Here is an 18642-nt window from a genome sequence, read left to right on the forward strand (position 1 = left end):
GTGGATGAATTTTGTGCAGCAGCCACGTAACATGCCCACTGTGAAGACCAGACGACACAGCAGGGGCTGCTGCTGCTCTGCACGCTCATCTCTCATGACCAGATAAACAGTTAGAGCTGCAGAGTCTGGTTTTAATGGAAGCAGCTGGGACGTCATATAATTTCAGTTCACATGTGAAATGCAGCCCATTATTCCAGAGGAAATGACAGATTAAAACTGCAGACAGTAAATCTTACCATGCTAGTATTTCTTTATAATTATATTAAAAACAAATCTCAGAGTTCTTTTGTGTTATCTCAGACTTACTGCTTAACTTACAGGAAAAATACCACACTGTACAGTTATAAGCTTCATGCAAATCAAGCTTAAATAATTCTTCAAAGATAATCCATTTTCTGTAAGGCTTGTGAAACAATACTAAGTAATATGACACCAAGCTGTTAATCCCAAATGAATCAAGTTTTGTGCATCCTGTACACGCTTTCTATTTCCTAATGCTTCTTTCACGTCAGTTTTGTAGTTGTGCAAACTGCAACAACAGAAGCACTCATCACATAGGAAAACAGGGAAGAAATATCATTGACATTCTAAAACCGCAACGGCTGCACTGAAGGCAGGTTTCTGATGAATTACCAGGAGCACCCTGCTGCTGGATGGCCCCGGTGCCATACAGAGACAAGATGGAGTCTTTGGAGAGCTGCTTCTTGGCCACCTCTTCTGACTTTGCAGCTTGCTCAGTGAACAGATCCAGATCCCCAGACGTCACTGCAGACAGAGTGGCAGCTGCTGGTGCAGAGGACGGCCCCTGAGACAGATACCAAAACAGGCTGTCGAATTCCACATCACAAATCAGAGCTCACCCATTCCTTGAAATCCAAATGAAGCTGTGAAATTAGAAACTAAACAACCGTAGAAGGTAAAATGGTGACACTGAAGAGAATCACTCCCAAGCCCACACAAGACCAACAAGCAGGATAAAGGGATGACATTTCCAGTTTTGACTCTGTAAATGTAAATGAAGTAGACAGAACCTCTGATGCAGAACTTTGCCCACCACATCCTGACCACAGTGGCTTCAACAATAGGCACGTGGTGTGGCCCGAGGACCAGGATTCCTGGGAGACATTTGGGCATCTCCTGCAGCAATTACTGCTTCAAAGGAATGGCTATCCCTTAGAATAAAGAACATTTCTATAGCTATAGCAGACTGCATTTTTATGAACCTAATCTAATCCATTTTAACCACAACATTAGAGTGTTTCCAGACTACCCAGAAATGAGGAACAGCAAATGTGCAACCACCTACACTCTCCCTGACACTCTACATTCTGCTATGGACAGAAGTGAAGTGAAGTCGCTCAGTTGTGTCCGACTCTTTGTGACCCCATGGACTGTAGCTCCTCTGTCCATGGCAAGAATACTGGAGTGGGTTGCCACTTCCTTCTCCAGAAGATCTTCCTAACCCAGGGATCGAATCCAGGTCTCGTGCATTGTAGGCAAACGCTTTACCGTCTGAGACGCCAGGGAAGTCTTGCTATGGACAGGGCTAAGTACAAATAAATACAAATAAACATGTGGACATTTAACACAAAACAAAAATTTTCACTTAATCTCCTATAGCTTGCACACACGTGGTATTACACAGCTACAACTGATACCTCATTTTAATGATCTATACAGTCATTAAATACTTAATCACATTTGTATATAAGGAATTGACTTAGATACGAAGAGTTTCAAAGAAATCTATGAAGGCTAGTAGAAACTGGATACGTCTTCTCAAATTATAAAATAAGGTGAGCAGCAAATAGAAGTTAAACCATATCTATGATTTGGCTTGAATTTTTTAAAAAATCAAACATCTAATGTCTTCACTAAAAAACCTTCCAATAAACTACCATCCATGCTCACAAGCTAACTTAAGGAGAACAGTATTTTCAATATATTATTAACAAATTAAGCAAGAATTTTAAGATAGGAAAAAAAGCCATATATCTTTGCAAAAGATCTGAAATGTATAAGAAATCAGACATGATGGGATTCAAATGTAACACTGGGCTTGAATCAAATACATCTGCAGCACCAATGCAGTAACAGAAGGCAGGGTTGAGAGGGGCCTCACGGCTCCCGCAGGCCCTAGACTATCACTCCACCTTCCCAAGCTTTCCCTGGGGCCTGGGGAGAGGAGCGGCCTCACAGCTGAATCGGGGGACCACAGGCATGCTCTGCACCATGGTGGCGTCTATTGTTCACATTGCTAGATAACAGAGCAACCACCTCCCTGAGTGATCTTCCATCCTAGTTTCTGTTAGTTTCTGTTTCTGCTTCAAAAGAATGGGCATCCCTTAGAATAAAGAACATTTCTGCAGCTACAGCAGATTGCAAGACGGTCCCGCAATGACCGATTTTGTTGTCTTTGGGCCGGGGGGGAGTTGTTTTTCAAAAGCAACATCATGGTATTTTTATGAATCTAATCCAATCCACTAGATCTTCCATCTTAGTTTCTGTTCAATCTGAGAACCTGCCCCAAACCCTGAAGTCTATTCCCCAAGGAGGGTACACAGGTATGAGAACACCCAAAGTGCTGGGGAGGCCACAACTGCGTCTCACATTAGAGCAGCCTCCTGCTCCAGGCACAGATGTTTCTTCTGATGAACACCTGCTTCCCTGTGGACACAGGCTAAGCATAGCCACACCAAGCAGCCTGGCTAGTAAGTGTTCCCACTGCTGTTTGCTTGAGGGGCTCCACGAGCTGGCATGACCACGCCAAGGTAAAGGAGGACAAGGCTGACCATCAGCACGCACTTCTGGAGGCCGCAGGACCTGGAGGCTCTTTGGATCTGAGGCCAAGCCAAACCACAGTGCCTGGGTCTAGATGCTGTGGGGACGTGTATATTACAGACAGGACAGCTGTCTGTCCTGAGGGGCGGCTTCCACATGTCTCCTCTAGGGACACTGGAATGACTCCCCTCAACCTGCAATACACGTGGACTCTCGGGTCAGCTGAGGGCTCCCAGCTCCCCGGGGAAGACCCCAGAGCCAGATGGAGAGCTGACGGGAATCCAGCCCAGCGCATACTTGAAGGGAAACTGACTAGAATTCGTACCACACTCGGAAAATCGGGACTGAAAAAAGATGGGCTTCAGAACCCACCAAATTAGGAATCTATGTACAGTGTATGCATAAAACATGTGCTTGAACTCACCCCTCCCTCCCCAGATTTTTAAAGACATCATTTTGAAACCATGTCTGGATTAGTCTGCACATGTAGTTTGGACGGAAGATGATCCTCTGTATCAAATTATTTTAGATGGCTCAATAAAACGGACATAACTTTGGTCCAAAAACAGTATTCCAGAAAAAGAATTAGGTGTGGCTTTAACAACCCACCCCGTTTCCTCCAGCTACAGAGGCAAACAGCCTGAGCCTGAAGGCCAGGGCTCATGCCGCCCACCCTGGGCACAGAGGAGCCGCATCACAGCCAGGCTCACACTGCCCACCCCGGGCAGAGGGGAGCGGCGCCCACAGCCGGGCTCACACCACCCACCCCGGGCAGACGGGAGCGGCGCCCGCAGCTGGGCTCACACAGCCGAGGGAGCCTGCTCCGGCCCGCACCTGCTCTGACTCTGGACAGGGCCTCGGCTGGGAGGGGCAAGGCAGCTCTCAACCCGCAGAGCACGCTAGACCAAAAGAAACTACTTTTCACGCTTGCATTGTCACATATCCCAAGTATGTCTTTCTACAGCTACGGTATTAGTGTTAGACGATTTTTCACTGCCACACACATACCCCAGCCTGCACACATTCACAAGGTCATTAATGTTAACTGAAACAATACTAGCAACACTCAGTTCCTCTGCTAGAGGAGGGAGGGAGGAGACGGGACAAAGCCATAAAATAAAGCTATTGTTTCTGAAAATAAACAGTAATGCTGCACTTAATGATTCCTAAGAAATCTATTTGCTCAATTCTAGTGTTAATTATACAATGACTATCACAATGATAATATGTGTAACAAAAACATATGTCTTTAGTCTTAATAAGACTTGAGTTCTTCCTTGGTAAAACTTTCCGTCTAATTCCCATTTGGTCAGGTTTTCTAGAGAAAGGGAAATATTTTACCTCAAAAATTATGCTGTACGAAAACAAGTTGGTTGCTTATTTGTAACTTTTAAATCTCAAGTTGTATGCGTAAAAGTAACCCATGTTCCTGAAAGTTTACAGATTTCACCTTAAAGACAACACTGCATGTTATCACTTATATGTGAAGTCTTTAAAATAAAAAAGAAAGGCAAACCCATAGACACAGAGAAGAATGGTGGTTGCCGGGGGTGCGGAAGGAAAGGAAGTACAAGGGAACAAACTTATAGTTGTAAGGGCAATGAGACCTGAGGATCTAATGCATGACATAGCTACAGTTGATTACACTGTATTGAATACATGAAATTTGATGAGAGTAGATTTTAGGGATTTTCAACAAAATTAAACTTGTAAGATGATGGATGAGTTAAGTTGGTGGTAGGAATCTTTTCAATTACATTTCAATAAAGATGAAAAAAACATTTAAAGTATTTAACAATTTATAATTCTAAAACAAGATGTGACTGACGAATTAAATCTTCAAAATATACAAACATCTCAATATATAAAAAACAACCCAATTAAAAAAAATGGGTAGAAGATCTAAATAGGCCTTTCTACAAAGAAGACACACAGATGGCTAAAAAGCACATGAAAAAAATGCTCAACATAACTAATTAAGAGAAACGCAAATCAAAACTACAATGAAGTATCACCTCACTCCAGTCAAAATGGTCATCATCAAAAAGCCTACAAACAAGATGTGCTGGAGAGGGTGCAAAGAAAAGGGAGCCTCCTACACTGCTGGGGTTTCCCAGGTGGCTCAGTGGTAAAGAATCTGCCTGACGAGCAGGAGAGGCGGGTTCAGCCTCTAGGCTGGGAAGACCCCCTGCAGAAGGAAATGGCAACTCACTCCAGTTTCTAGCCTGAGAAATCCTATGGACAGAGGAGCCTGGCGAGCTACCGTCCACAGGGTCGCAAAGAGTTGGACACGACTTAGTGACTAAACCACCACCACCATCTGCACAGTTAATAGCAATGTAAATTGCAGCCACTATGGAGAACAGAATGGAGGCTTCTTTAAAAACTAAAAATAGAACTACCACATGATCCAGCAATCCTGCTCCTGTGCATATATCCAGAGAAAACCATAATTAGAAAACATGCATGCACCCCTATGTTCCATGCAGCACTATTTACAATAGCCAGGACATGGAGGCAACTTACATATCCATCAACAGATGAATGGATAAAGATGTGGTACGTATATACAATGGAGTATTTGTTGTTGTTTAGTTGCTAAGTGATGTTCAACTCTTCGGCAACCCCATGGGCTATGGCTTGCCAGGTTCCTCTGTCCATGGGATTTCTCAGGCAAGAATACTGGAGTGGGTTGCCATTTCCTTCTCCAGGGGAGCTTCCTGACCCAGGGATCAAACCCGTGTCTCATTCATTGGCAGGTGGATTCTTTACCATCAAGCCACCAGGGAGGCCCAATGGAATATTACTCAGCCTTTAAAAAGAATGAAATAATGCCACTGGTGAAGTAAGTCAGACAGAGAAAGACAAGTACCATATGATACCACTTATATGTGGAATAAGTTCATTCCACATGAACTTATAAGAAAGAAGTTCATTTACAAAACAGAAACTTATTTACAAAACAGAAATATAGGCTCACAGACATAGAAAACAAAGTTACGGTCACCAAAAGGGAAAGAGAAGGTGAGGAATAAATTAGGAGTTTGGGATTAACATACACACACTGCTATGTATAAAACAGACAAACATCTAGGACCTACTGCATAGCATGGGGAACTATATTCAATATTTTATAATAACCTGTAAGGAAAAGGAATCTGAAAAAGAACATAAATGTATAACTGAATCACTCTGCCATAAACCTGAAACTAACACGGCATTGTAAATCAACTATGATTTTTTTAAAAAAAGAATAAAGGCAAAAAAAAAAAAAGAAAAAAACATGAAATTCCATGTAATGTTAAGAAGGTAAGTCAAAATTTCTTAATCATTGATACTTTTAAAAAATCTTGATCACTAATACTGTCTTCTAAATAATTTTTAAAAAATCATCAAAATTAAAAAGTAAGGAATGTTTGCTAAAAAATCATGTATTTGTCTTCATTAAAAAAAGAATATGAGTATTGAGTTTGCTAGAATTTCTTGTTCTGGACTTTCCTGCACCAATGAACACAAATGAACTTATTTACAAAACAGAAGGAGACACTGTCCAGGGCTGGACCGACAGGAGCACAAGAAAAAAGCAACTGGCTTCTAGTACATGTTCACACGCCCACAGTTCGAAAACCTCTTATGGAAGTGCCCTGTGGATCACAGGCAAGGCTGAAACAGTTCGACTTTCCCCACTTACTCATTCTAAACTCTGTCTGTCTAAAAAATAAGCGTCAACAAACTTCAGACGGTGACTACTTAGGCTTTGCAGGTCACAGAGTATCTACTACTACCTAGCTGCAAATTCTCCACTTGGCTTCTGCCGTGGAAAGCAGCCACAAACAACGTGCAGGTAAAAGCAGCGGCTGTGCTCCAATCACACTTTGTCTGCAAAAACAAGCTGCAGGCTTAGCTTGTCAACTCCTGGCCTAAAGATCAGTAGGCTTTCAAATCAGAGACAATTTAAAATGGAAACTTTCCAAAAAGGAACTATACAGCGATCCTGTAAAAGCACACTCTCACGCAATACCTGAGCCGGGGGCATGACAGTTGCAGGTAAGGGGTTAGAGATCATCGGTCCAAAGATGTCCAGGTCATCGTTCAGGGCTGGCCCCACGACTGCGCTCCCATTGGTCACTGGCGCCTCGGCAGGCCCATCTGAAAAGAGCAGAGAGTCTCGTCCTAAAGGTTCTAGAACCTCTTAAAAGTACCTGGAACACGGCATTATTCTAAAACTTAACATATGGTTAAAAGTTCAGAATGTTAACAACAAAATATATATGCCCTCCTTTAAAAAAACAAACAAAATATATATATATGCCCACCTCTTACCCTCTTTTCCAAAGAAACCACTTTCGGTTTTGTTTGTTCTCAAAGAAACAGTCTTTACCCACTGGTTTCTAGGTATGTATGCAAACCCCTTTTCACCAGTGGTACTACACTATTCACACTATTCTGTGTCCTGATGCTTCCTTACATGTAAGGTGCTGTTCTGAGTACTTTACATATATTAATTCACCTAATCCCCATAACCGTATGGGGACGGGATGAGACAGACCCACTTTTGCGAGAACCAGCTAAGCTGGGATTTGACACCATGTTCCTACAAACGCTGCCTCTTCATAAAGGCACGCGTGTGTGTTTCCAATAGTACTTCATATCATGTTTACTTAACTTTGGAAGTAAATATTAATGACTTTAAATTCCTGAAATGTTAAAAGTTATATAAGGGATAGAAAGAAAACAAATGTACCCTACATACTGATTCTGTAGGAAGTATCACAAAACACTGAAATAAATCCTTTCTTTATTCGGACATGGTGACCTTCAGCAATGGCCCCAGATCAGCCCCCTGCTCACCCTCACAGCTCTCATATCTGCTCCTCATGGCGGCCCAGAACTCACACGGTGTGAAGTGGGGGCTCGGGTGGGATGCAGGGCAGAGAGCTGTGAGACCGGGGTTTCAGGGAACGGGGCCCGGCCACAGCTCAGTCCTCTGTGGGCACAACCTCGAGGAACAGTGAGAACATCACAACTCCATCCCCGGGGACTTACACCCCAATAAGCTTCTACTTTAACAGCTTCCAGTCTTATTTGGGAAAAGAAGTCCTTTCCATCAGAGGGGACTGGAATGCAGAAGAAGAAAGTCAAGAGATACTTGGGAGTAAAAGGCAAATTTGGCCTTGGAGTACAAAATGAAGCAGGGCAAAGACTAACAGAGTTTTGCCAAGAGAACGCAGTGGTCATAGCAAACACCCTCTTCCAACAACACAAGAGACGTATCTACACATGGACATCACCAGAGATGGTCAACACCAAAATCAGATTGATTATATTCTTTGAGGTCAAAGGTGGAAAAGCTCTATACTATAGTCAGCAAAAACAAGACCGGGAGCTGACTGTGGCTCAGATCATGAGCTCCTTATTGCCAAATTCAGACTGGAATTGAAGAAATTAGGGGAAAACACCAGGCCATTAACATATGACCTAAATCAAATCCCTTATGATCATACAGTCGTCAAGGGATTAGATCTGATAGAGTGCCTGAAGAATTATGGATGGAGTTTCATGATATTATACAGGAGGTGGTGATCAAAACAATGGCCAAGAAAAAGAAATGAAAAAAGGCAAAATGGCTGGCCGAGAAGGCCTTACAAATAGCTAAGAAAAGAAGAGAAGTGAAAGGCAAAGGAGAAAAAGAAAGATATACCCATCTGAACGCAGAGATCCACTGAACAGCAAGGAGAGAGAAGAAAGGCTTCTTAAGTGAACAACGCAGAGATAGAGGAACAACAGAATGGGAAAGACTAGAGATCTCTTCAAGAAAATGAGAGATATCAAGGGAACATTTCAAGCAAAGATGAGTACAATAAAGGACAGAAATGATATGGACCTAACAGAAACAAAAGAAGAGGTGGCAAGAAATCACAGAACTATAAAAAAAGATCTTAATGACCCAGATAACCATGATGGTGTGAAAACTCACCTAGAGCCAGACATCCTACAGTGCAAAGTCAAGTGGGCCTTTGGAAACATCACTACAAACAAAGCTAGTGGAGGTGATGGAATTCCACCTGAGCTATTTCAAATCCTAAGAGATGCTGCTGCTGAAGTGCTGCACTCAATATGCCAGCAAAAATGTGGAAAACTCAGTAATGGCCACAGGACTAGAAAAGGTCAGTTTTCATTTTAATCGCAAAGAAAGGCAATGCCAAAGAATGTTCAAACTACTGCGCAATTGCACTCATTTCACATGCAAGTAAAGTAATGCTCAAAATTCTCCAAGCCAGGCTTCAACAGTACATGAATCAAGAACTTTCAGATGTTCAAGCTCGATTTAGAAGAGGCAGAGAAACCAGAGATCAAATAGCCAACATCCACTGGATCATAGAAAAAGCAACAGAGTTCCAGAAAAACATCTACTTCTGCTTCGCTGACTATGCTAAAGCCTTTGTGTGGATCACAACAAGTTGTGGAAAATTCTTAAAGAGATGGGAATACCAGACCACCTTACCTGCCTCCTGTGAAATCTGTATGCAGATCAAGAAGCAACAGTTAGAATTGGACATGGAACAGCGGACTGCTTCCAAATTGTGAAAGGAGTACATCAAGGCTGTATACTGCCTTGATGGTCAGTATGCCTGCTTATTTAACTTCTATGCAGGGTACATAATGAGAAATGGCGGGCTGGATGAAGCACAAGCTGGAATCAAGACTGCCAGGAGAAATATCAATAACCTCAAATACAGAGATGACACCACCCTTATGGCAGAAAATAAAGAGGAGCTAAAGAGCCTCTTGATGAAGGTGAAAGAGGAGAGCGAAAAAGTTGGCTTAAAACTCAACATTCAAAAAACTAAGATCATGGCATCTGGTCCCATCACTTCATAGCAATAGATGGGGAGATAACAAAAACAGTGATGGACTTTATTTTCTTGGGCTTTAAAATCACTGCAGATGGTGACTGCAGCCACAAAATTAAAAGACGCTTGCTCCTTGGAAGGAAAGTTATGACCAACCTAGACAGGATATTAAAAAGCAGAGACATTAGTTTGCCAACAAAGGTAGGTCTAGTCAAAGCTATGGTTTTTCCAGTATTCATGTACAGATGTGAGAGTTGGACTCTAAAGAAAGCTGAGTGCAGCAGAATTGATGCTTTTGAACTGTGGTGTTGGAGAAGACTGTGGAGAGGCCCTTGGACAGCAAGGAGATACATCCAATCAATCCTAATGGAAATCAGTCCTGAATATTCATTGGAAGGACTAATGCTGAAGCTGAAACTCCAATACTTTGGCCACCTGATGCAAAGAACTGACTCCTTGGAAAAGACCCTGATGCTGGGGAAGATTGAAGGCAGGAGGAGAAGGGGATGACAGAGGATGAGACAGTTGGATGGCATCACCAACTCGATGGACTTGAATTTGAGTAAGCTCCAGGAGATGGTGAAGGCCAGGGAAGCCTTGTGTACTTCAGTCAATGGGGTCACAATGAGTTGGACACAACTGAGCATCTGAACAGCAACAACAACAATCTCATTTGATCTCTCTGATGAACCATACATGTCTGAAAGGCACATAGATATCTTCTAAAACCTCTTCAAAATGAGGTGGATGGACATCTTGCATAGAGTAGGACTTCAAATATCTGGCAAATTCAATGGAAGATCTACCACATACCAGGTATTTCTATCACAACCCACAGGAACTCATAGATTTCTTCTCTTTCTTGAAGTGCAACTATGGAAATTAGTATCTTTTATTTCCCCGTTTAAGCTTCAGGGAAACAACTCATCATTAATTTCAAGGAATAAAGGGTCACAATAATCTTTACTACTTAATTTGTAAAACTGTGTGTGAAAACCATGAAAGGTTAGTTTGGAAGAGACCAACTGCAAGTATTTCTCAATCATTAACACAGTATCAGAACAATAAGAAAGAAATATTCCACACACACGTTACACATGTTAGATCTCTATCAAGCACTATGGACGATTTAAAGGTCAAGCAATAAAACAATGCACAGACTACTACTAATTTATAACCTACAGGACTTTAGGCTAACACACAACCATGACATGGAATTCAAACATGATTTACCCATGAAAGTGTATTTCCCATTTCTAGCTCACTCAAAACAGCAACATTCACTTTGAAATTAGACCTCTTTAAAGAGCTACTGCATGTTTTTCAGTCCATTACCAGCGCAGCACATCAGAGAGTACACATCAGACAAAACAGTAAATGAACCAGAAGTAACGAATTTTAAAAGACAGGGTTTCCTAGGTTAAAGACACAAACAAAAGAATATGTTCTCTGCGGTGGCATCCACAACTCAGTAACGGAACTCAGATGGCAACACCGGCACGTTGTCAGCGGTGCTTGCACTCCTAAGCTGCAGAGCGGAGGACAGGGAAACCACCTCATCAGACTTGCTCCCTCTGTCACACGAACAAGGGAGCACTGCCATAGCAGGAGACACGACCACATCCCACGCAACTGACCCTCACCAACAGAAGCACATGCCCTCCAAAACAAACCATGACCAAGAGGAAGAAAAGGAAAAAGAAAAACCTGACAAGCTAAGCCTAAGTAACTACTCTCAGTTTTTCAGTTAAAATTTGTTGCTGTTTTATGTAACAGCAAACACTAACAATCAGGACAAATTTATATTTCAAAAAATCTCAAGTGTAAGAAAATACTATTAACATTATTATTACTATTATTATTTTCGGTGAATCGGGCGGGAGAAATGCTGTCAACTGATTTTTTGCCACAGAACATGTCAGTTGACTTACACAGCACCAGTAAGCTCAGGATGTGATATGTGAGAACAAAGACATTCATCTACTACAGGCAAATAATCGACTTTCATTCTTTTATGAACTGTATATCCTTCAGAAATTTTAAATCTGTTTGAAGCAGTACGTTATATGACACTAAGGATACTAACTTATTTATACTTTGAAGTCTAAACCCTGATCAGTACTCAGTAATACATTACCTAATCTGTAAAATGACATGGGGCACTTTATTTGGTTTTCAAAGTCTTATTTCACCTTTTACAGCCTTAGTGTCACATAAGTGACTAATAAAAGAGCCAGCACTCAGTATAGTGTTTGCTTTGTGCCAAGCCTGAAAAAATACAAATACACACACATACACTTGTTTGGTCTTTATTATAATGCTGTGATGTGAAAGAAGGAAAGAAAGTGAAGTCGCTCAGTCGTGTCCGACTCTTTGCAACCCCATGGACTGTAGCCTACCAGGCTTCTCCGTCCATGGGATTCTCCAGGCAAAAATACTGGAGTGGGGTGCCATTGCCTTCACCTGGGGATCTTTCCGACCCAGGGATCAAACCCGGGTCTCCCGCATTGGAGGCAGACGCTTTAACCTCTGAGCCACCAGGGAAACCCATAAAAGAGGTACTGAAACTACCCTCATTTACAGATGGCAAAAGAAGTTAAACTTGTCCAGGATCACAGAGATACAACAAAGTCTCAGACTGTAATCTTAAATTCAGTTTTTACTATAAAAGTGACACATTCCTGCCAAAGATGCAAACCACACAAAAATAAAAGTTCCCTGCCACGTGTGATAGTGATGGCTACACAAAAATGTGAAAGAACTTAATGCCATGAAAACTTAAAACTGATTAAAGGGGTAAATTTTAATGTGCATTTTACCCAATAAAAAAATCCCTATCATTCATTTTGTATGCTTATAAGCATGAGTAAGGAGAAGGCAATGGCACCCCACTCCAGTTCTCTTGCCTGGCAAATCCCATGGACAGAGGAGTCTGGCAGGCTGCAGTCCATGGGGGTCACTAAGAGTCGGACACGACTGAGCGACTTCACTTTGACTTTTCACTTTCATGCACTGGAGAAGGAAATGGCAACCCACTCCAGTGTTCTTCCTTGGAGAATCCCAGGGATGGGGGAGCCTGGTGGGCTGCCATATACAGGGTCGGGACACGACTGAAGCGACTTAGCAGCAGCAGCAAGCATGAGTAACAATATGCTTAAAATAATGTATATACGATGAGAGGTTTCTTAAATGAAATTGTGCTATGTATGCGTGGGTGGGGCAGACAGACTACATCTGATGACACTGCATGGACCTACGGGGACTGGAGGTAGCTTCCAGACCAGAGCCCTTACAGACCCAGAGCAGCACCACGCACGGGCCTGACCCTAACGCGGGCAGGGCTCGCGCCCTCTACAGTCATCAACAGGCCTGCTGCTCCCACCACTGCACTGGAGAACAGCTGTATTCTCTCCTTCCATTAAGTATGTGTGTGTGCTCAGTCCTCAGGCACGCCCGACTCTTTTGTGACCCTCTGTCCAGAGGACTGCCCAGGCCAGAATACAGAATGGGCTGCCATTTCCTCCTCCGGGGATCTTCCCGACCCAGGAATGGAGCCTGTGTCTCCTGTACTGCACGCAGCTTCTTTACCACTGAGCCACCAGGGAAGCCTTTTACATACAAACTGGCCTTTGGAAATCTCAGAAAGGCACTCCAGAGAAAAACCAAAGTGGGGCTTTCTTGGTAATCACCTCCGGCAGCGAGTGAAGCTGCCATGAGAGTCAACTTACCCGAGCCGAAGGGACTCTGGGATCCTTTAGAATGAGGCGGTGGAAGCGTCTGCTTAGGGACCGTGGTCTCTATGCCAACACTGATATCTGTGTTAAGTGACTGGGGAAGATCTTCTCTGGGCTCCACAAGCCTAAGGTGAAGAACTCTCCCAGGCCCATGTCCCACCTCACAGAGAGCATGGAACACACCTGTCCTCTCCTTTCTCCCCCGAAGTCTCCTCTCCACAGGATCCCCTAACATGATGGAGTAAAACCCCCCTCGATTCTCCTTGTCACTAAAAAGCCAAGCATTCACAGAACTGTTGAAAAACAAAGCCTTTTAACTTAAATGAAAACTTTTCAACCTTGGAAAATCAGTAAAAAAAATCCCAGCATATCTCCCCACTGGATTTCAATGATGGTTAATTTGACCTACCATGTTTGGCTTGCTTAACACATTCTCTACAAAGAATTCTCAAATCACCTCAAAACTTTTATTTTTTACTATAGGATAAGATCTTGTTTTTTACCTGTTTTTTCTCCATATTTTTAGTTATGTGATTGAAGTACCTCTGTTAACAGTTTCCTGATATATAAAGCTGGTTAAAATTTCATCTGTTAATAGATCACTTAGATAATATAATGTATGGGTTTTCTGATGGTTTCTCAGCCACAGCAGATGGAGATTTTGTAACAAAAGGTTGCTATATGGCAAGAGGGTAATGATAAAATTGAAGTTTATCATTCCTTTTCATGTTAAGAATTTCAAGACTAGAGAAAATGTTCAAGATTAAAACTTCATGCTCAACCTTTAAAAAACACTTCTATTGTTTATTTTCAGGATTTAAATAGGACAACTGAAGACTATATTACCATCATTATAAACATGACCTGTTCCCTAAACTTTTTAAAAGAATATTCACATACTATCACTTCTGTCTGTATAAAGCATGGGAAGGGCTCCCCTTCATTACCTCCAGTTTCAGAAATGCAGGGCCCAGAGGTTAATGACTTGGAGTCAATTCTCTACTAAAACAGCAAAACTTGGACTAGAACCAAGTCTTCGACCCTAAGACTAGTGAGGGTCTTTTCTTTAAGCTGCATTTCACAAAAGTCATGTAGCTACAACTGTATATAACTACAAATAAACCATCTAAAACTCTGAAAATTAGGAACCAGGTTTTAGTTGGTAATTATTTGTGCTGTTAAGAGAAGCAGTGAGGTGACCAGCTTGGAAACCACTGCACATCACAGCCTCAGAGCCATCTCTCCCTGTGGCGTCCTCTGCTGAGCCCGGCGCCTCCCCGGTGCACAGCGCGGGAACAGACAGCACGGCCACAGCAGACGCTGGGCTGTGGGCGGACACGGACAGCTCCGCCACCGGCCCTGCTGCCCAGCGTGGCCTCTTTCCCAAGTGCCCACCAGCAGCACAGGCTCTGCTGGTTAAGGGAAAGCTCAGAGACCACAAAAGCCACAGAACATTAAGGTGTTAAAAAAGCTTTTCAGATAAATATTTTAAAATTTAGAAAGAACGAGTCTTATTCAAATTAAATGGTTTAAATACTGTATATCGGTATAATTTAAGAAAAATAAATAAATAATTAAAATAAATTCACATCGGTTACATCTGGTTTGTACAAATATGTGCACACACACCTGGATAAATGAAAAACTCTCCCCTTCTGGGGAGAAGGGGGCCAAACACAGTGTATGTGTGTATATAGAAGCCATGTGTGTGTAGAAGCCTTGTGTGTATGTGCGTAGAAGCCGTGTGTGTGTGTGCACATGTGTATAGAAACCGTGTGTGTGTGTGTAGAAGCCATCTGTGTGTGTGTGTGCACGGGTGTGTGTAGAAGCCGTCTGTGCGTGTCAGGACTGGGGTCCCTGCTGGGGGAGGAGCAATGCTGCTCCATCAACAGGCAGAAACAGCAGCTGGTGGACAAGACGTGTAATGGGACCGTGGAGTACAAGGAAAGCCCAAGGCAAATGGAAGAAACTTAGCTGGGACAACATCAGAAAGAATGATAATGAAGCACGAAGGACCCCTTGAAGAGGCAATGAGCAAACAGAAGAAATCAGGACAACGTGCTAAAGAGAAGAAATTCCAGTCTCAACGGCACAGCATCAAGTCTACAACCAACTGCTTGAGGGTAACTGTTCTTTCTCCTTTACCTTCAGATTTCAGACTAATGTTGGTAGATGATAGTTTATACTGCATACAGAAATTCAAAAGAAAGGTTAAATGTTTTGAGCTAAAGAAAGCAAGCTGTTAAACATCAGTGCTGCAGCTCATATGAACAGAAGGTCTGCCCAGCATGCAAATACGACAACCTTGTGAAGGCCATTTCTATGGACGAGAAACTCTCAGGGCAGCTGTCTATTATTAGCCTTGGGTATATCAGAACTCATCTATCTGACACCAAAAATCCAAGTGAGTAACAGTAAACAAAGCACTGAAAACAGTCTTTAGTGCCTTCTTCTTGGTCTATTCCAAGTGCCTTTGAATGATATTGTGTATAAACTAAAAGGAAATAAGAATGTAACACTTTGGATTTTAATGACATTTAAACACTAACATTTTTAAGTTCTATTGCCAGGTACTCTGATCACACTTTATATGAAGTGTCTGAGTTAGATCCTCACATCACCTCCAGCGAGTTTTACACAGTAAGACTGGGATTTCGACACACCTCTGCTGGTACAGCTGGAAAACTCCACTACTCTCACCCTTCCGAGCAGCTTCTGCTGGTGCCCCCAAACAGAAGCAGTGCCCCTCGCTTGTCCCAGGTTAAACCAGCTCTCGGGGCAGCTGTCCCGCCTCCCAAGAAGAGGGCACCAAGGGTGAGGCTGGCCTCGCTGCCCAGCTGGGCACAGTCCCAGCTTCCTGCTAAGCCCACAAGATCGAGGCCCTCTCCCCACCCCACCCCCGCAGCCACTCCACCCCGGCTGTCGGGCCAGACAGACCCCGGACTCCTCCCCAGTGCAGGCACCTTCCTGACGCGGCAATCAGTCTGTGCCGGCATCTGAACATGCTGAGCACGCTCTCCCGGCACCGTGCCCACAGTCGAGCACCCCCATCCACCCTCTGCCCTCTCAGAGAGATGGGGGCTGCCTCCTCAACAGATGCCCGGCACAAAGCAGATGCTCAACAAATGGCTGACGAAATGCTTTCCAAACACACGTCAGGAGAACGCTTCTTGGTGACAGTGGCGCCATGGGGTAAAATTCTTAGGGGAAGCACAAAGACTGAAACCGCCCACCACGGCCAGGCACCATAGTAACCATTCGCATGAGCTGTTTTATGACAGGAAGTCCCGGCAAGGAACACGGAACTAATAAGCCTCCACCAACAGGAAGAGTTCGGGAAAGGTCAAAAGGAGACACCACCTGTCCGACCACCTCCCAGAATCCTCCTCTCTGGTGTCCATCTTGGCTGAACAAGACCTGCACCACCAAGAAGGACTGAGTCAGAATGATCAGCTAAAGACAACCCGGAGACTAATCCCAGCACCATAAAACCCAATACTGCAAGCCATGTGACAGAGCAGTTCTCCTGGGTTCTCTTACCCTCCTGCTCTCCACCTGGGTGCCCTTTTCCAATAAAATCTCTTGCTTTTTCAGCACATGTCTCCTCAGACAATTCATTTCCGAGTGTTAGACAAGAACCCAGTTTCGGGGCCCTGAAAGGGGTCCCCCTTCCTGCAACAAAACTACAGGCAGGCAGGTGATCCTACTTCTGTTGGGAGAAAAAGGAAACAATGACTCGGAGTGTGAAAAGTCCCGGCAGTATGGTTACAAACCCCTCTTGGTCCCCATCCTACTCAACCATGCCATGTTTGACCCTGGCTGGTCCTTCCTCCCTGGAAACCTCCTCTGAGTCTACATCTTCCCGGAAGACCCTGCAGCCCCTGTGATGGAGACCCCTGCCGCAGCCCCACACCCCACGGGCTTCCACGCAGCGTCTGCACCCTGCTGAAATCCCTCCCTGGCTTCCTCTCTCCAAGCCCCGTGGCAGTGAGGTCGCAGTTGTCCCTCTAAATCAGAACTGCGTCCTCGAGCGACACTCTGCCCATGGCCCAGAGCACTGCTGCAGTCACAGTTCTGAGCACGCACGCACGCACGCACACACACACACCCACACGCCTGCTCACATCTCAGGCAGCCTCCTCACCGACTCCACTCCCCTCTCCCACAGCTCTGCTCCGAGCACCTCCCTGAGGGGGCCTCTGAGAAGGATGCAGATGGGGTTTAAATCACAGGACACTTTATAAAGGGTAGGCCCAAGGACCCCGTTGTCTGGGGGTTGCTGGTCTTTCCCAGCTGCCACTCACTCTAAACACAACCCCAGAACACAGGAGCTTTTGCCTGACATCACTTTGCACAGCAAGAAAAACTCATCTGCCTCTGACCAGCAAGAGAAGTAAGGCCTGAATTGAGGAAAATAACATGGAAATTGCTAACTACAGCATTATGCCAGGTTTCACACTGCACTTTCACAGCCAGCCTCTTCCACAGTCCCACATTTCTCTAAGCAACAGTTCTGTCTTCTCATTTCTAGACTGCACGTGTATGCACACACACCCCCAACTTGTACTACTAGACACACACAGAGCCACTTTCTCTGGAATTTACCAGAGTTCCATGAACTCGCCTGTGCTCAATAAATATTAACTGAATTCATCCTTTACCTGAATGTCAGTGGCATTAGCTGGTCATAATCTATTTGCACAAATAATGAAAAAAAAGTCACAGAGTTATATGCTGCTGCTGCTGCTGCTGCTGCTGCTAAGTCGCTTCAGTCGGGTCCAACTCTGTGCGACCCCATAGACAGCAGCCCACCAGGCTCCTCTGTCCCTGGGATTCTCCAGGCAAGAATATTGGAGTGAGTTGCCATTTCCGTCTCCAATGCATGCATGCATGCTAAGTCGCTTCAGTCAGGTCCGACTCTCTGAGACCCCACAGACAGTAGCCCACCAGGCTCCTCTGTCCACAGGATTCTCCAGGCAAGAACACTGGAGTGAGTTGCCATTTCCTCCTCCAATGCATGAAAGTGAATAGTGAAAATGAAGTCGCTCAGTCATGTCCGACTCTTAGCGACCCCATGGACTGCAGCCCACCAGGCTCTTCTGTCCATGGGATTTTCCAGGAAAGAGTACTGGAGTGGGTTGCCATTGCCTTCTCCGACAGAGTTATATAAGATTTCTTATAATACTAATCTAGCATAGGCAGATAAAAACATGGTAAGTAAGTGATGCTATGTTTTTCATTACTGTTCCTGACTGAGTGTGAACACTTAGCCT

The 18642-nt window shown here is 44.0% G+C and overlaps 1 protein-coding gene across 3 annotated transcripts in view; it reads right to left on the minus strand.

Moving 5' to 3' along the window:
* Positions 1 to 18642, minus strand: part of SMAP1 (small ArfGAP 1) — a 181347-nt gene that overhangs the window by 4429 nt on the left and 158276 nt on the right. For all 3 annotated transcript variants that reach the window (XM_068983388.1, XM_068983387.1, XM_068983386.1), the window contains 2 exons: positions 6803 to 6930; positions 634 to 805 (listed from right to left, as the gene is read on the minus strand). In XM_068983388.1, the coding sequence (XP_068839489.1) occupies positions 634 to 805; positions 6803 to 6930 (300 nt within the window). The remainder of the gene's footprint in view (positions 1 to 633; positions 806 to 6802; positions 6931 to 18642) is intronic.

Source organism: Capricornis sumatraensis, chromosome 11, assembly GCF_032405125.1.
Source record: "Capricornis sumatraensis isolate serow.1 chromosome 11, serow.2, whole genome shotgun sequence".
In the NCBI taxonomy this organism is placed as follows: Eukaryota; Metazoa; Chordata; class Mammalia; order Artiodactyla; family Bovidae; genus Capricornis; species Capricornis sumatraensis.